This window comes from Podarcis gaigeae, assembly GCF_964106915.1.
Source record: "Podarcis gaigeae genome assembly, chromosome: 16".
Taxonomy (NCBI): Eukaryota; Metazoa; Chordata; class Lepidosauria; order Squamata; family Lacertidae; genus Podarcis; species Podarcis gaigeae.
Genome location: NC_139693.1, coordinates 8,379,948 through 8,398,520, shown reverse-complemented (window position 1 = coordinate 8,398,520; position 18,573 = coordinate 8,379,948). Strand labels below are relative to the sequence as shown.

Below are 18,573 nucleotides of genomic sequence, written 5' to 3'. Positions count from 1 at the left end.
TTTAAAAGCATCCCACGAAGGAGAGCCCACCACCTTCTGAGGTCGTCCATACCACTTGTTCCCCTGGCCCTAGAATGATGCAACGGAAACATTCATAGAATCATAGAATCTTAGAGCTGGAACCCCCTGCAATGCAGGAATGTCGGCTACAGCATCCACGGCAGATAGCCAATGAGGGCCTAGGATACATAGTTGGCTAGAGCATGGTGTTGATAATGCCACAGCTGTAGGTTCGATCCCCGTAAGGGACAGCTGTCTATTCCTGCATTGCAAGGTGATTCGAGTAGAAGTGTTGAATGGTCTCTTTAAATCTGAAGGTTCATTATTGTTCCACAAGATGTATATTTCTTTAAAGGCCAGAGCAAATAATGTGACCTAGTTTTATAGCTGTGAAGCAGTATAGCAGGTGCTGTTAACTTATGTTGATTAAGCTGTTGGGTATAGTATATAAAGAGCAGCAAGTAGCTCTCTCAGTGCCCTGGTGGATGGGTCATGCTTATTGATATATTGTAAAAAGGTAAAGGGACCCCTGACCATTAGGTCCAGTTGTGGCCGACTTTGGGGTTGCGGCGCTCATCTCGCTTTATTGGCTGAGGGAGCCGGCGTACAGCTTCCGGGTCATGTGGCCAGCATGACTAATCCCCTTCTGGCGAACCAGAGCAGCACACGGAAACGCCGTTTACCTTCCCACCAGAGCGGTACCTATTTATTTACTTGTACTTCAATGTGCTTTCGAACTGCTGGGTTGGCAGGAGCAGGGACTGAGCAACGGGAGCTCACCCCGTCACGGGGATTTGAACTGCCGACCTTCTGATCGGCAAGCCCTAGGCTCTGTGGTTTAACCCACAGCGCCCCTGATATATTGCAATTTAGTGTAAAAGGAGTTTTTGTTTTTGTGATTAAAACCTAGCAAAAGTTATTTTGCGTTTCTGGAATGTGTGGTCTCCCCAGCACGCCTTCTGCAGTGCAACTAATCTGCGAATAACCAACAAGAAAACCCTCAGGGTCCCTCTCAACTATGTCATTGTATGAGTCTGTGCTTCTAATCTTGCCTCCCTTCTCCCCCTCTGAAAAAAGAAGGCGGCAGCAATGAAACAAACCCAATGAAGTTTTAAAGCAAACTTTATTGTGGAAAGAGAAAGAGGCGTGGAATAATCTCCATCACGGCGGAGCCTCCCGATCAGAGAGGCGTCGTCGATGGGGCCTTTGTGAGGGAGAAGGAGAGAACAGGCGCGAGGCTGAGCTCTCAGGTCTCCGGCCTGCACAGACACCACAATTGCCCTTGATTCTGCCCCCCCCCCCAGATCACTTGCCCCTGGGCATCTTGTCGGGATAGCCCTGGAAGAAATCGTTGCACATCATGGCCACGCAGGCCAGGAAGACGGCGTACTCTTGGAAGTCCACCTCGTTGTCCTTGTTGTTGTCTAAGTTGCTCATGATCCTCTGGAAATTCGTCTCGTCCTTCTTTTTCTGCGGGAGGGAGGTTGGATTTCATTGGTGGGCGAGGTTTAAAAAGAGATCTGCGGTTGCCACAACGCGGCTGGGAAGGAGCGGGGGCTGTCTGACCCCTGATGCGTTGTGCGAGAGCTTTTGCCTCACCAGCTTCGCAGGGGAAACCGGCTGTTTATTGCTGAATCGGAACGAATGCCGATTTGCAGAAAACCCAATTGACATTCATTCCGATTCAGCAGTAAGCATTGGGGCTAGATCCCTGTTGCCCCAGCCACTCTGGGCTTCTTCTAGCCCCAGAGGCTAGGATCCAGAGAAGGTCTAACCCTTTTGCATGTACGTGTTTTTAATTATTGAGGTACCGTATTTTTCTCTCTATAAGACACACTTTCCCCCTCCTAAAAAGTAAGGGGAAATGTGTGTGCGTCTTATGGAGCCAATGCAGGCGGGAGGCTCTGCTCAGCGCTCCCTTTAAAGAGCCCCGTGGAACGTGTGTGCAGCTCTTGGGGGCTTTTCCCCGAGGAGGGAGAAGGGCAGCGCTTCTCCCTCCTCGGGGAAAAGCCCCCAAGAGCCGCGCACACACTCCACGGGGCTCTTTGAAGGGAGTGCGGCTCTTGGGGGAGCCTTCCTCCCGCTGCCCGGAAGAGGCTGTGCGCATCTATCCCATAAGTCAGGACAGTAAGAGGCTATCCCAGAAGCCAGATCCCTCTTGCTGTTCTGGTTTATGGGATTCAGAATATTTTTTTTCTTGTTTTCCTCCTCCAAAAACTAGGTGCGTCTTATGGTCTGGTGCGTCTTATAGAATGAAAAATACGGTAAGTAGTGCCATCTGCTGCCTTGGTAAAGGGTTGCTGAAAGGCACACCTTTCAATTACGTCTGTCTCTCTGCCTTGCTTATGCGCCCTGCTTCCCCGTTGGGCTTTTGTATAGCCTGCACATGGATGGAGGACGATGGACACTCATAGCCACCAGACTGCTCCAATGGCCTGGAGCGCAAGGCACACCCGTCTTCCAGTTTGGTCTTGCCCAGGGACGGGGAGCCTGTGGCTTTTCAGACTCCAGCTCACGTCAGCCCCAGCCAGAATGGTCAGGGATGAAGGGAGCTGGATCCCTGGCCATATCTGGAGGGCCACAGGGTCCCGCACCCCTGTCCCGGACACATGTCCCAACCAATTAGGGATCACCCATTAAATGCACACACAGAGGTGTGAAGCAGAAATGCGGAGCCTGTGGCCCTCCAGATGTGGTTGGACTTCAGCTCCCATCAGCCTCAGCAGGCACTGGCTGATGGTCAGGGATGCTGGGAGTTGATGTCCAACAGCAACTGGAGAGCCCATAGCTCTGCATTAGAAGACGCAATTGGGATAGATGTCGGAAAGGCAATTGCCAGTCTAGTTCTGGGATAGGGAGTCTGTGGGCCCACTAGATGTTGCTGTATTCATGATCCATGTGACGGTCACCTCCAGGCTTGACTACTGTAATTCGCTCTACTTGGGGCTGCCCTTGAAACTGTCCCAGAAACTCCAGCGGGTGCAGAATGCTGCAGCGAGGCTCCTCACGGGGTCTCTGCCATGGGAGCATATTCACCCAGTGCTTTTCCAGCTGCACTGGCTCCCGGTGGAGTACAGGGTCAGATTTAAGGTGCTGGTTTTGACCTTTAAAGCCCTTCACGGCCTAGGACCCTCGTACCCACGGGACCGCCTCTCCTGGTATGCCCCACGGAGGACCTTAAGGTCCATAAATAGCAACACCCTAGTGGTCCCGGGCCCTAAGGAAGGCAGATTAGCCTCAACCAGAGCCAGGGCCTTTTCAAATTGGCTCCGGCCTGGTGGAACGCTCTGCCTCATGAGACCAGGGCCCTGCAGGATCTGATTTCTTTCCGCAGGGCCTGTCAGACAGAGTTGTTCCGCCTGGCCTTTGGCTTGGAGCCAATTTGATTCCCTCCCCCTCTTTCTTTTTTCTTTTTCCTTTCTCCTCCTGTGATGAGGCTGCATTTTAGTATTTTAATGTTTCAATATTTTAATTGTTGTATTTTAATCTTGTTTTTAAGTTGTATTCGTTCAACTTGTTTTTATTATTGCTTGTTAGCCGCCCTGAGCCTGGCCTTGGCTGGGGAGGGCGGGGTATAAATAAAAATATAATAATAATAATAATAATAATAATAATAATAATAATAATAATTCCATCTCCCATCAGCCCCATCACCCATCAGTCAGAGATGATGAGAGTTGTAGTCCATCTGGAGGGCCACAAGTTCCCCACCCTTGTCCTGGGCACACGTCCCAACCAATCAGGGATCACCCAGAGATTCGAGTCCTCATGGTTCAGAATAAAGGGCAGTGTGTCTCCAGAGTTTCAGGAAAGGATTCTGTTGCAGCCCCACCTGGAGATGGCAGGGATCGAACCTTCTGCGCACAAAGCAGATGTTCTACCACTGAGCTGCCACCCTTCCCTGAAAAATAATGTAAGTTTCTAGTCCTCATGGCCCAGTAGCTCTCCAGGATTTCAGGAAGGGATTCTTCTGCAGCCTTCCCTGGAGATGCAGGGGACCTTCTTGCGAAGGAGATGTTCTCCCCCATCGAGGTCCCCTCCTTTGACTTACCCCGAGGAACCCAGGCAGCTCTTTCAAGAGCAGCTCCTTCAGCTCTGCTTTGTTCAGCTTGAACTTGTCTCCTTCCTTGCCGGAGTAGTTGTGGAAAGTTGTGACCATCACCTCCAGGGCCTTCTCCAGGGGACTCGCCATTTTCGGATGCTCTCAGAACCTGGCAGTGGCAGAAGAGCGGGTTGGGAATGAGAAAGCCGGTCAGGTTGTGGATGGCGGTGGCACTTGCCCATTGAGACTGGCTGGGCAGAAAACAGGGAAGCCAAAGGGAGGCGGAGCCAGAGCCCAGGAGAGGCGGAGCTAACTAATTCCGCCATTGTCCCCATCCTGCTCCTCCTCCTGCCTTCTGCACCAGATATTTAAATCACTATGATACCACTTTAAACACTCATGGCTTGCCCCAAAGAATTCTGGGAGCTGTTATGGGTGCTGAGCATTGTTAGGTGACCCACCCCGCCTCCCTCCCAGAACTTCAATTCCCAGAGTGGTTTGACAAGCAATCCCTTTTCTTCCCAGGGAACTCTGGGAATTGTAGTTCTGAGCCCCAAATGGTTGGAATTTGTATTGCAACATAATTTATATATTGGAGGAGATTCTTGAGAGTCCCATGGACTGCAAGAAGATCAAACCTCTCCATTCTGACGGAAATCAGCCCTGAGTGCTCACTGGAAGGACAGATCCTGAAGCTGAGGCTCCAATACTTTGGCCACCTCATGAGAAGAGAAGACTCCCTGGAAAAGACCCTGCTGTTGGGAAAGATGGAGGGCACAAGGAGAAGGGGACGACAGAGGACGAGATGGTGGGACAGTGGTCTCGAAGCTACCAGCATGAGTTTGACCAAGCTGCGGGAGGCAGTGGAAGACAGGAGTGCCTGGCGTGCTCTGGTCCAGGGCGTCACAAAGAGTCGGACACGACTAAATGACTAAACATCAACAACATGGGAGTCATGTAGACATATCTAAGGGTCAATATACTCATTTGAAGCATGGTGCAAGTGCTGTCAGTAGCATTATAGTCTATCCTTCATTGACAAGTCAATGCAAAGCAGCTAAGAAAGTTTTGGCTAAGACAATTGGGGATTCTCGTAAGAATCCATCAGAGGAATCCATGCAGATTTTGATCAAGCGTACAGTAGTTTGGGATACAAGAGTCTGCTCAACAAGAAACTGAACATACAAAAGCCCAGTGGCAGGAACTGGGACTTCTTCTAATGGAAAAGAGAGGATAGAGACAAATTCTGGGAATTGGTGGCCTAGGGTTCAAATTAAGTGAGATCAGGCGGTGGGAGAAAATTCAAATTGCCAACATCGAATGCAGATGTCTGCTATAGATCCAAGAGCTATGAAGCAATACAGCAATGAGAGTCAGAGTATGTTTATTTTTTTAAATATATATTTTATTAAGATTTTTAAACATAAATGCAAAAATAAAGAACAGTGTAACATATATCATAACATACTTTCTTAACTTCTTTGGACTCCCTCACATCTCCCGCTCCCACTTGCATCATTGTCAATTCTTGCCCGCAATTTATCATCCTGTTTAGAATCTTGTGTCCCATTCATTTAAATATAATCTATTAATTCTCCAATAGGTTTATAATTTTTCCTCAACTTACTTGTCATCTTAATTCCATCTAATTTAGTGGTGCACAATTATTTATGATCTAGCATCCTTTCTTAACATTCAACCAAATTGCAATGTTTTTTTAAATAAATCTTAAATTTCTTCCAGTCTTCTTCAACCCTCTCCTCTCCCAGGTCTCGGATTCTGCCAGTCAGAGAGTCAGAGTATGTTTAAATGGTGGTACGATTGATGCCTTTAAAGCATCACGAGGAATGAATCAAGGCTGCATTCTGGCTCCCGCTCTTTTAACGTCTATATTAACGATTTGGTGCCATATTTAGCCAACGCAAACTTCCCCGCTGCAGTAATTAGGGACAGAAAGATCTCAATAGTGATGTACGCAGATGATTTAGTGCTCCTCTCTCTTTACCGATTGGGCGTCAAAAAATCTCTTGGAGGTGTTCAGCACATACTGTAACCAGGAAAGCCTATCCATAAATTAAGACCAACAGTATGATTTTTGGCAAACATAGTCCTAGGTATAAATGCTGCCTAGAAAGGGACACAGGTAGCACTGTGGTCTAAACCACTGAGCCTCTTGGGCTTGCCGATCAGAAGGTCAGCGGTTCGAATCCCCGCGATGGAGTGAGCTCCTGTTGTACTGCCCCAGCTCCTGCCAACTTAGCAGTTTGAAAGCATACCAGTGCAAGTAGATAAATAGGTACTGCTGTGGCGGGAAGGTAAACAGCATTTCCATGCGCTCTAGTTTCTGTCATGGTGTCCCATTGTGCCAGAAGCGATTTAGTCATGCTGGCCACATGACCCGGAAAGCTGTCTGTGGACAAAAGCCGGCTCCCTCGGCCTGAAAGTGAGATGATCGTCGCAACCCCATAGTTGCCTTTGACTGGACTTAACTGTCCAGGGGTCCTTGACCTTTTCCTTTTTTACCTTTGCTGCTTAGATCAGCAAGCTAGAGGACAAATGCGCTCATTTAGAAACCTGGGTGTACTCTTTAGCGAAACCCTATCTTGGAAGTGTCATATGGAGACAGTGAAAATCAAAGCACAGAAAACCATAGGGGCATTGATGAAGTTCTGTTGCAACGGCGGAGGGCAGGTGATTGAACCTGCCCTAAACATATTTGGTAGCAAAGTACTTACTCAAGTGCTCTATGTTGTTGAAATCTGGGGCTCTGATTTGAACGCTTATTAAAATTTTGTAAATGGTGCAGAATGCATATTTTTGCAAGCTATAGTGTGGTGTAGTGGTTAAGAGCGGTAGCCTCGTAATCTGGGGAACCGGGTTCACGTCTCCGCTCCTCCACATGCAGCTGCTGAAGTCTCTCAGCCCCACTCACCTCACAGAGTGTTTGTTGTGGGGGAGGAAGGGGAAGGAGAATGTTAGCCGCTTTGAGACTCCTTCGGGTAGTGATAAAGCAGGATATCAAATCCAAACTCTTCTTCAACAGGATCCATCAATCAAACAGACTTTGGCTTTTTGGTTCGCCTCAGGTGGATGACATCACTCATTATCTGTTAGCCTGTCCCTTGTATAGAGAGACCCAAGAGATCGCTTTCTGAAATCTTTGCACATACAAGCAAGCAGTCCCACCCTGGCAGAAATGGTTTGGTTTCTTTTGAGTGACAATAAGACCTTTGTAACATACAATAAGACCTTTGTAACATACAGAGTGGGGACGCAGGTGGCGCTGTGGGTTAAAGCCTCAGTGCCTAGGACTTGCCGATCAAAAGGTTGGCGGTTCGAATCCCTGCGGCGGGGTGCGCTCCCGCTGCTCGGTCCCAGCGCCTGCCAACCTAGCAGTTCGAAAGTACCTCCGGGTGCAAGTAGATAAATATGGACCACTTACGAGCGGGAAGGTAAACGGCGTTTCCGTGTGCGGCTCTGGCTCGCCAGATGCAGCTTGTCACGCTGGCCACGTGACCCGGAAGTGTCTCCGGACAGCGCTGGCCCCTGGCCTCTTAAGTGAGATGGGCGCACAACCCCAGAGTCTGTCAAGACTGGCCCGTACGGGCAGGGGTACCTTTACCTTTACCTTTAACATACAGCGTGGCCCTTTATGCACTGGCTGTGGGGGGGGAATCAGGAAAAAGGAGTCAAAGAAAATCACTATAAATTGTTGTGGTGATTTGGAGGTTTAATCTGGAGTCAAGCTGGATTTCAGTCTGTTGGTGTCTCTGGTAACCTTTCTCTCTTACATCATGGAGGTTGGCAAATTGGATTTTAAAAAGGCAAGGTAATATTAGAACAGCAGCTGTCAGAGATGCAGAAGGGAAACTGTGTTTTAACGCTGAGGAAAGTCTTTTTTATATTATGGATTTTTACGCGAAGGGTGTACGTTCTGTATTATTTTATTAACGCTATTGCTTAATGCAAGCCTTTGTCTAGAACAATAAACTTATGAGGTGGATGACATCAGAGACTTTATTTTTATTTTTCATCGCCTCCAGACTGAGGTTTGCCGGAGGAAGACCACACCCGGCTTTAGTCAACCACAGAATCTGGAGATGGCAGAAAAAGGAAAGAGGAAACTCTGAGTCATGATGAAAGAATCGGTAGTAGAATTTGGTGGCAAAGTTAGAGGAGGCTTGAGTAAAACAGATGGGAGGGGGGAACTCCACAAAGGGATCTGTACTTATTCGGGTGGAGGTGATACGCCTGTCCCCTATGGTTCTTCCTCTTGATCCCAGTCAGTCACTGGTTTTGGAGGGCAGGAGTTGAGGAAAGCACATTGTGTGCATGTTCTGGCACACCTTTTAGAGTTAAGTGTCAAGAAGCCAGTCCTCATGACTAGAGGGTTCTACCTGGAGGGAGGGGCCGTTTGAGAGATGAGAAAATCAGCCCATTTCAGTTTCCCTCAGTTCCTTATTTTTCCAACTTTAAGTTCAGCACTCCACATTTCAGCATCAGCTTTCTGCCTTGATCCCCAGTTAAAAACCATTTAAAAAAACTTTAAGAATTGATGCCTGAGCTTGTTTCCCCCACTCCTCCCCCTCACGAAAATTCGTCAGCAACTTAGTGTGAAATTTTCCCCAACAGACACATCCTTGGAGGTCGTTTTGCCTAATATAATGCATTCTATTTTCTCGGATTAACACATTTTAAGGCACACATTCCCCCAATCTATGCCTTTTTTGGGGGGGTGTGTACGCATTACTTGGCTGGAGAAACCGCCTAGCAAAATTCAAAGAAGTGCGAATTTCTAAAGGTTGGCTGTGTTTGTGCTATTTTGGAGAGAGTGGGTCATATAGGTTGTTTGCCTTTAAATACAAACTGAGCTGAATCCGCCCCCCCCTCGCTACCTAGCTGATAGTGATCCCCAAGGAGAAAAGTCTCTTTGTGATCAGCTGAATGCGTAGTCTGAGATAGGGCAGGATAGACACACAAAGGATTGCACTGAGAATTGCACACACAAACCCCTGATGTCCCATCTGTACGGAGCATTTGAAGCATCCTTCTTTATTTAAGTAGTCCCCCCCACCACAAAAATCTTGGGAAACGTCGTTTGTTGGGGTGCTGAAAGTAGTTAGGTGACAACCCCACCCCAATTCTCCACACAGAGCCCCAATTTCCAGAGTCAATCCACCTCTCTTCCTGTGAAACTGGCAACTGCAGCTCTGTGAGGGGAATATTCGCTGTCACACCCAGAGAGAGACACACTCCTCATTTGAAATGAAAGGCTAGGACCAACTATCAGGTTCTGAAAGAATCAGTGCCACACCCTTTAGCCACTGGGAAACTGAGCATGCACAGAGTGCTATTCTTGGTAGGGAAGTCCTGTTATACAGTCGTAATTTGACTCCCAAACGTCTTGGGAGTCGAACGTTCTGGCTCCCAAACGATAAAAAACTGGAAGTGGGTGTTCCAGTTTTGGAACGTTCTTTTGGAAGCCGAATGTCCAACTGGGCTTCTGCGGCTTCCGATTGGCTGCAGGAGTTTCCTGCAGCCAACCAGAAGCCGGGCTTTAGTTTACAAATGTTTCGGAAGTCGAACGGACTTCCGGAACAGATTCCGTTCGACTTCCTAGGTACGACTGTATAGATAGATGAACAGACAGACAGGCAGATAGATACCTAGGCAGCCACACCCTTTATTCCCTGAGCATGTGCAGAGTGCTGTTTGGGGATGGGGAGAGAAAGCCCTGCCTGCTATAAAAACAAACCCACAGCCATTAGCTGCTGGGAACCTGAGTGCATGCAGAGTTTGGCCCTTTCCGTTTGCTGAATAACAGCCCTTTGCAAGCATATTGGATTGCATAGGAATCAGAGGCATCTTGTAGAAGTCGCTGTTCTGCTCTGTTGCTACCTGAGGTAAGACTGGCGGAAGGGAGTGGAGAGACACAACGCCCATTCCCTCAGCGACTGCTAGCAGATTGCTGTGCATGACACACACTGGAGAAACAAATTGCACCTCTGCAAAATAGGTCCGCTTTGGATGAAAACAATTGTTCTTACATCTATCAAATACCGGTGTAACACTGAAGAACATCTGGGGACTTGAAGCTGCTTTCCAGGGTTGGTAGCTTTAAGTGCCAACCTTGCTACGAAGAGATCTGGGCAAGATTTCTTGTGTTTGGGCGAGATCCCACGTCAAGACTCATGCTCCGAAATGGACATATTGAAATCAATGGACTTACGTAACGTTGAGTTGCAGCCGGTGTCACTCCTCCTCACAGCAGACCCACAGAAATTAATCAGCATGGGGTTGTATCCAGCCACATTCTGCTCAGGGCCATTAACAAACCTAACTTCGTGTAGATTAACTTCAGTGGGTCTACTCTGAGTAGGGATACCACTGACTACGGCAAATTTTGGTCCCTTAATTTCACTGTGTCTGCTCTAAGTAGAACTTAGTTGGGTAACCACCCTAAAAAAACCACTGATTCCTGTGGGTCTACTCTGAGTAGGGCATATTTGGCTACTACTCCCAAGCCACAAGGAAGTTCTGCACTTCTGAAACTGCCTCTGGACTCTGGTCAGGCTGAAACTGATGGCCTCAGGAAGACAGCATCATCCTTGTTCTATTTAATTTAATTTTATTTTTTTTAGAAAAACAGACTAGGCATGTAAAAATAACAAACAAGACTTACCACAGCAACCAAACACCGAAGCGATCGAGGAGGCTACAGGGCAGGATATGAGGGCTTGTGACAACTCGAGCCATATTTAAAGCCTCGGCAAATCTGGCCTTTTATTTTGTTTGCGAAAAGTGTACACCCACCGGGTTCAGAAAGAGACCAATAAGGATCTCCCCAGGGTGTGTTTTTTTGGGGGAAGGCTGGTGAGGATGCGAAGGCCTTTGTGATTGCTGCCTCGCCCCTCTCTTTTGCACTCATCCCTACAGCCCTCTCTCCAAATTCCCAGACCGATTCTTTCCATCTGTCTGGCAAAGAACGGCCTTGAAATGCCAGCTTTGGAAAGGCCAGCATAGAAGTTCCAGAAAACAGGAGCGGGAGGGAAAGCAAGGCTGGCAAGTCTGAAGAAGGGAAAAGAATAAGCAATGGGAAATGATGACAAATGCGTCTTTAATGCACCAGGTCCGCTGGTAAAATTATTTTTATTCTTGGCAGTCGCGCCTCCCCTGTGGAACGCCCTCCCATCAGATGTCAAGGAAATAAACATCTATCTGACTTTTAGAAGACATCGGAAGGCAGAGAGGGTTTTGTTTTAATGTTTGAGGTTAAGCTTTTTAATACAGTGGTACCTCGGGTTACATACGCTTTAGGTTACATACGCTTCAGGTTACAGACTCCGCTAACCCAGAAATAGTGCTTCAGGTTAAGAACTTTGCTTCAGGGTGAGAACAGAAATCGTGCTCCAGCGGCACGGCGGCAGCAGCAGGCCCCATTAGCTAAAGTGGTGCTTCAGGTTAAGAACAATTTCAGGTTAAGTACGGACCTAAGGAACGAATGAAGTACTTAACCTGAGGTACCACAGTATTTTGCTGGAAGCTGCCCAGAGTGAATGGGGCAACTAGTCTGCTATAGAAATAATAAAATAAAACAAAACTTATTGTTGTTATTGTTATTATATAAATGTCTAAGACTGATAATTCTAAAAGTATCTAGTAGCTTCTCCTGACACATTCACCTTCCACTCTCACAGCTCAGTTTTCAGAGACAGTTCAAGATAGCAATTACCTATGATCCTTTGAATATACAGTGGTAACTTGGTTTATGAACAGCCCTGTTAATGAACTATTCAGTTTACGAACTCCGCAAAACCGGAAGTAGTTTTCTGGTTTGCGAACTTTACCTCAGTCTAAGAATGGAAGCCGAACGGTGGAAGGGCACCGGCGGCGGGAGGCCTCATTAGGGAAAGCGCGCCTCAGTATAAGAACGGTTTCAGTTTAAGAACCGACTTCTGGAATGGATTAAGTTTGTAAACTGAGGTACCACTGTATAACATTTTTTGACATTTTACTTTGAGGCTCTTTCCCTCAGAGGTATGAGATGCTAAGGATCTATAGCTCCACTGTGTTGCTGTTACTTTTCATTTCATCCTTTCAGAAGCCATTTTTTCTTGTTCTATTTTCCCATTTTTTTGAGGCTCAAAACTGCTTTCTCGACTTAAGTAACAAAATGAAATAAAGGCATAGTTGATGAGGAAGAAGACTTGTCTTGAGATTTCAGAGACAGACACGGGGACTTCCTGGCACAGTTTTTCCAACCGAGGTGAGGAACTTGCTTTGCAACCCTGGGTGAGTTGGGGCGCCATCTTGGTTTTCATAGCAGTCGGGGCTGGACCGGAGGGCTGTCCCGGAAGAAGTCGTGGAAGAAGGTGCAGGCCGCCGCGATGAAGCGGATGTACTCTTCAAAGTCCACTTGGTTGTCCTTGTTTGTATCCAGCAATGCCATCAACTCTTCGAAAGCACCGTCTTTTATTTGAAGCTAAGAAAGGAATAGAAATGGAATGGTTGAGAATGGAGAGAAATGATCGGGGACTGAGGGTCCTTTTCAGCCTAATCATCACCATCAGTGAATGAGGGATCATTAAAGAATTATTATTATTGTAATATTCCCCCTATATACATAGAAATGTAAGTTTGTCGTCATGTTGCAGTTCAGGTGGCCGCCAACAGTAAGAGCTGTTTGACAGTGGAATTTGCTGCCAAGGAGTGTGGTGGAGTCTCCTTCTTTGGAGGTCTTTAAGCAGAGGCTTGACAACCATATGTCAGGAGTGCTCTGATGGGGTTTCCTGCTTGGCAGGGGGTTGGACTCAATGGCCCTTGTGGTCTCTTCTAACTCTATGATTCTATGATTCTATAATTATTCTTAACCTTACATAGGGCTCAAGCCCGCGACCTTGAGATTAAGAACCTCATGTTCTTATAATGAGTTGGGGGGGGGGGAGTTTTAAATGACTTTTTCTCAAAACCCTAAAGGTTTTCTTTTAGGAATTCTAGGTCTGAAAGCCCAAGGGAGCAGAAAATACTATTTATGTAAGTGGCCACGGCTATGTGGATGTTCTTGGCCCAGAGATGGAAAGAAGATAAAATCTCTACCACAGAAGTACGGCAGATCAAGTTGATGGATTATGCCAAACTGGCAAAAATGACCAGAAGAATCAGAAATCAGGAACACCAGAATTTTAATAAGGAATGGGGGGGGATTATAATTTATCTTAAAAACCATTGTAAACAGTTTAAAATGTTAGTAGGACTGGAATAACACTTGTAGTTTAATGGTGGATTTTGGACGTAACGGAGATGTAAAAAAATTGGATTATCATAAAAGAGAAAGGAGGAAACGATTAACAATAGGACCCACAAAGGGGAGGAGGAAAGTCCAAGAGATTCCTTGGAATCTTGTTTTTATGCTATATGTTCGGTATATGACTGTAAAACTTTGATTTGTAAAACCAAATAAACGAATCTTAAAATCACACACCACATCTTCTACCAACTGAACTATTCTGTGTGATGATGTAATGATGATTGTGAGGATTGTGATGCTGTTGCTGCTGCTGCTATTAATAATAATAATAATAATAATAATAATAATAAAAACTATTTATATACCAGCTATGAACTAAGTCCCCTTTGGAGGGCTACTTTGGAAATATACGAAACTGTCCTAAAAGGTAAAGGTAAAGGGACCCCGACCATTAGGTCCAGTCGTGGCCGACTCTGGGGTTGTGGCGCTTGTCTCGCTTTATTGGCCGAGGGAGCCGGCGTACAGCTTCCGGGTCATGTGGCCAGCATGACTGAGCCGCTTCTGGCGAACCAGAGCAGTGCACAGAAATGCCGTTTACCTTCCCCCTGGAGCGGTACCTATTTATCTACTTGCACTTTGATGCGCTTTCGAACTGCTAGGTTGGCAGGAGCAGGGACTGAGCAACGGGAGCTCACCCCGTCGCAGGGATTTGAACTGCCGACCTTCTGATCGGCAAGTCCTAGGCTCTGTGGTTTAACCCACAGTGCCACCCACGTCCCCACGAAACTGTCTCAGGCACCTCAAAACACACATTTCACAGAAAAAATATTGGTAGCATTCAGAATTCCCCTCCAAAACAGGCAGACTTCTGATGAATTTTCATAAGGATTTTCACACACACACACACACACACACACACACACACACGCATACTGCTGCAAAAATGTGGAGAATGGATCGGAACAAATTCCATCCGCAACCCATAATGCTCAGGAGACCGAGAATGGGGATGGAAGGAGACTTACAGTTTTCAGGCTGGGAAGCTCGTTTTCCAAGAGTTCCTTCAGTTCCCCTTTGCTGAGTGTGCGTCTGTCGCCTTCCTTCCGGCAGTAGCACTGGAAGGTGCAAACCAGCCCTCCGAGGGCCTGCTCCAGAGTCTGATATTGCTCCATCGTGGGTTCTGTTGGCCAACAGCCCTGCAAGGCGAAGAGACGGGTGGATGAAGGGGCTTGCCATTTTTATGCATTGATTAAGGACAAAACGTTTGCATCACTTCTCAAACGACATTTCCCAAAGCCATGTAGAAATAAAAACCGTAAACAAAGGTAGGTCAGTAGTGCGTTTAATACACAGTCCCTGATTGGTTGGGACATGTGTCCAGGACAGGGCTGGGGATGATGGGAGTTGGAGTCCAGCAACATCTGGAAGGCCACAGATTCTCTGCTAGGGATCTACCACAGGGATGGGGAACCTTTTAAAGTCCTTTTTTGGCAACTTTTGGCATGGCAGAGGTGGGTGGCACCATAAGCGAAAGAAAGTGAGCAGAATAGCACCAACCTACCCATATCACCCCCCTCCACCCAGGCAAGCAAGAGGATACCTTCTAGCCAGTTGAAAACACTGATGGAGGATGAAATTAATGGACTATGCGGAACTTGACAAACTAACGGGAAGGATCCGAAACTGGTGGGACCAGAAATTTACCGAAGACTGGAGTAAATTTATGGATTACTGTATTTGAAAAGTATTTGTGATGAACAGACGACGTTTGTAGGTTTGCAAGAAGTTCTGTGATGAATAATATTAGAAATATTGTAAAAATGGAGAAGGAGAGACAATAAGTTAAGAGATGTAAAGGCAATATTAAGTTAGGAAATGCATAAGAAGTGATTAAGACAGAGGATTATCAGAGGTGCTGATGGAAGAATGTATTTGTGATAAATTGTATGGTATGTTTTATAATTTTGTATGTTAAAAACCAATAAAAATATTTATATATATATAAAAAAAAAGAAAACACGGATGGAAGAAGAGTTTGGATTTGATATCCCGCTTTATCACTACCCGAAGGAGTCTCAAAGCGGCTAACATTCTCCTTCCCCTTCCTCCCCCACAACAAACACTCTGTGAGGTGAGTGGGACTGAGAGACTTCAGAGAAGTGTGACTGGCCCAGGGTCACCCAGCAGCTGCATGTGGAGGAGTGGAGACGCGAACCCGGTTCCGCAGATAATGAGTCCACCGCTCTTAACCACTACACCACACTGGCTCTCCGGTTTTTAGGCCCTCACCTCCCTAGGCTTTGGACAGCACTACGCCCCCTGGAATCCTTTAATGGACTACCCTTCAATATGTGGGGCAGGTGATGGCACTACCTCCCCTCTTCCATCTATAGAACAATATCAATGCCTAACCGCCAATACCAAGGAAGTTGTGACGATTTGCTAAGAAGTAGGCGAAAAACCAAGTGCCTGGTGCCAATTTCCCAAGTGGAAAAAATTCCTACCAGGCCCCTTAATGGCGACCAACCGAGGTCCATAGCAAGGTCAAAGACGAAAACCTTAAAGGGCGGGAGGGTGGGAAACCAGAGCAGCTGGAGGCGGCAAAAGAAGGAGATCCCTGGCTGCGCCAATGTTAAATAGGGCAGGCCACGCCCCCCTGAGCCAGCCGATTGGCTGTCCAGGGGATGATGCGGCCGGGGATTCCCTCAATTGTGCGGAGGCTGAGAGCCAGCCACCGTGCACGTGGTGGGGGTGTGAAGCTCTCAACACCACCTCCTTTTAAGGCGGAAGTGGCTTTCTCACAGTGACCACCCAAAGGGAAGCCCCAAAGTGGGACTTGAGCAAAACAGCAGTCCTGTGGTTTTCAGCCACTGGTGTTCAGAAGCAGAGAACCTCAACATTGGAGGTAGACCATAGCCATCAGAAGTGGATAGACCTTTGGGTTGTTGAGTGAATCCTTGAAGACTTCTTCTTCCAGAGACTGTCTCTCCTCCCCTCTGGCTGAGCCACATTAGACATAGCAAGACACGACACCGACATGTAACAAAAGCATCAGCAACTCTCCCCCCTCCACACACAAAAACAGGTAGCAGCATAATACGCACCGAGATCTCCCAAGTCTCAAGTTCTGTGGTGCAGGAGGAAGGCTGAGCTTCAAGTCTCCCAACCTGTCCAGAATTGCCTTCTGCTGCTCCTATCAATGCCGCCAAGCCCTCCTGCGCCCAGACAGGCAGGCCTTGGGAACAGAGGTGACCCACCCATCAGTTGCATCACACCACCTGATCCTGATCCACACCCTGCCTTGCTTCAGGAGAAGATATACTGCTTTTGTCTGGCACTCTCAAAGCCCCAAGCTCATTTCTCAAATCGCTCTTCCACCCAGCACCTCGTTTTCTCAAAATGGTTTTCTGCCCAGGAGGTACCGGGTACATTTCCCTACCGGCAGTTTCAAATTCCTTTTGTCATTTTCAGTCTGTTTCTGCCCATCTGAACCACACATTTAAAGCAGCATCGTACGCCAATAATAATAATAATAATAATAATACATTTTTATTTATACCCCGCCCTTCCCGGCCAGAGCCGGGCTCAGGGCGGCTAACACCAGTATAATTACAATAAAAACATAATTGGGGGTGTGTGTTAAAGTAAAGGGACCCCTGACCATTAGGTCCAGTCGTGACCGACTCTGGGGTTGCGGCGCTCATCTTGCTTTATTGGCCGAGGGAGCCGGCATACAGCTTCCGGGTCATGTGGCCAGCAGGACTAAGCCACTTCTGGCGAACCAGAGCAGTGCAAGGAAACGGCGTTTACCTTCCCGCCAGAGCCGTACCTGTTTATCTATTTGCACTTTGACGTGCTTTCGAACTGCTAGGTTGGCAGGAGCAGGGATAGAGCAACGGGAGCTCACCCCGTCATGGGGATTCGAACCGCTGACCTTCTGATTGGCAAGCCCTAGGCTCTGTAGTTTAACCCACAGCGCCACCCGCTCCCAATGGGGGGGGGGGAGACAAATTTAAAATACGGGTTAAAATACAATTTTAATAGTAGCCCATAGATCAAAACCATAAGGGGAGGGAAACATAAGGGTCAGACTGAATCCAAACCAAAGGCCAGGTGGAACAGCTCTGCCTTGCAGGCCCTGCGGAAAGATGTCAGGTCCCGCAGGGCCCTAGTCTCTTGTGACAGAGCGTCCCACCAAGTCGGGGCCAGTACTGAAAAGGCCCTGGCCCTAGTTGAGACCAATCTAACCACCTTGCGACTTGGTACCTCCAAAGTGTTGTCATTTGTGGACCTTAAGGTCCTCTGCGGGGCAGACCAGGAGAGGCGGTCCCATAGGTACATGGGTCCTAGGATGCACAGTGACACCTTTGCCCCAAGGAATTCTGGGGGCTGCAGTTGGTTAAGGATGCTGGAAGTTGTTTGGAGGTCCTTATTCCCTTCACTGAGCTACCATTCCCAGAGCGGTTTCAGGAGGGGAACAGGCGTGTCTCCTAACAACTCGCAGCACCTTATTTAAACTACAGCTCCCAGAATCCTTTGGGGGAGCCGTGACTGCTTAAAGTCATATCGTAGTGCTTTAGAAATCTGGTATGAATGTGGCCCAAGACTAAAGAGGAGGAAGTATGGCGGGGGCTGGTTGAGGGCAGACTGTGGGCAGCAGGGCAATGCCCCGCTTTCCCTAATCGGTGAGTCTCCGCTGGACTGAGCAGGCTCACTATGACAATCACCTGGTCAGCAGCCATGGTACAGGGTGGAAGTCCACCTATATGAGAAAAGTCTGGGCAATGCGACCGGGCTATCACTTCTTCTGCCTGAATGTGTGTTTTCACTGGGGTGAATTCTGAAAGTGCTTCTGTTTTAATCACAGAGGGGGTTTTTGTGTGGGTGTGTGGAGTCTTTTAATTATGGAATTGCTTTTTTAAAAAAATGTAAATTCTTATTGGGCTATGTATGTAAGAAGAGTGGTACATAGGTACTTTAAACAAGATCCCTTGATGGTATAGTCTTCTTCTTCTTCTTCTTCTTCTTCTTCTTCTTCTTCTTCTTCTTCTTCTTCTTCTTCACCGAGTAAGATTGTCTTCCATGAACACGGTTTTAACAGTGTGTCTGTAGGTGACTGTGGAGGCCAATTCTGGATCCACACATCCTTCCACAATGGGGACATAGGTTTCCGGGTGGGAGTTGATCATGGTGTAGGTTTGCCAAGTGTGTCTTCCTCTTTGCACGTTTCTCCCTTGTGTCTTGAGTTCGAGTGTCTTCAAGCAGTACAGTTATATACCAGCAT

The 18,573-nt window shown here is 47.4% G+C and overlaps 2 protein-coding genes across 2 annotated transcripts; both read right to left on the bottom strand.

Annotated features, from left to right (window-relative positions):
- Positions 1-1,104: 1,104 nt before the first annotated feature.
- Positions 1,105-10,853, bottom strand: LOC310833462 (protein S100-A4-like). Its single transcript, XM_083716206.1, has 3 exons — positions 10,725-10,853; positions 4,052-4,211; positions 1,105-1,470 (listed from the first exon to the last, which is right to left on the bottom strand). Exons 2-3 carry the CDS (start codon positions 4,190-4,192, stop codon positions 1,306-1,308), a joined length of 306 nt encoding a protein of 101 aa, XP_083572332.1. The 5' UTR covers positions 4,193-4,211; positions 10,725-10,853; the 3' UTR covers positions 1,105-1,305.
- A 305-nt stretch (positions 10,854-11,158) lies between these two features.
- LOC310833461 (protein S100-A3-like) lies at positions 11,159-16,563 on the bottom strand. The gene is made up of 3 exons (XM_083716205.1): positions 16,394-16,563; positions 14,315-14,485; positions 11,159-12,524 (listed from the first exon to the last, which is right to left on the bottom strand). Exons 2-3 carry the CDS (start codon positions 14,459-14,461, stop codon positions 12,360-12,362), a joined length of 312 nt encoding a protein of 103 aa, XP_083572331.1. The 5' UTR covers positions 14,462-14,485; positions 16,394-16,563; the 3' UTR covers positions 11,159-12,359.
- Positions 16,564-18,573: the final 2,010 nt, after the last annotated feature.

Coding starts and splice junctions, on each gene's coding strand:
- LOC310833462 (XM_083716206.1), bottom strand. CDS start 4,192: ATGGCGAGTCCCCTGGAGAAGGCCCTGGAGGTGATGGTCACAACTTTC. Junction 1,471..4,051: donor AGCTGCCTGGGTTCCTCGGG/GTAAGTCAAAGG, acceptor TCCCTCCCGCAG/AAAAAGAAGGACGAGACGAA.
- LOC310833461 (XM_083716205.1), bottom strand. CDS start 14,461: ATGGAGCAATATCAGACTCTGGAGCAGGCCCTCGGAGGGCTGGTTTGC. Junction 12,525..14,314: donor AGCTTCCCAGCCTGAAAACT/GTAAGTCTCCTT, acceptor TTCCTTTCTTAG/CTTCAAATAAAAGACGGTGC.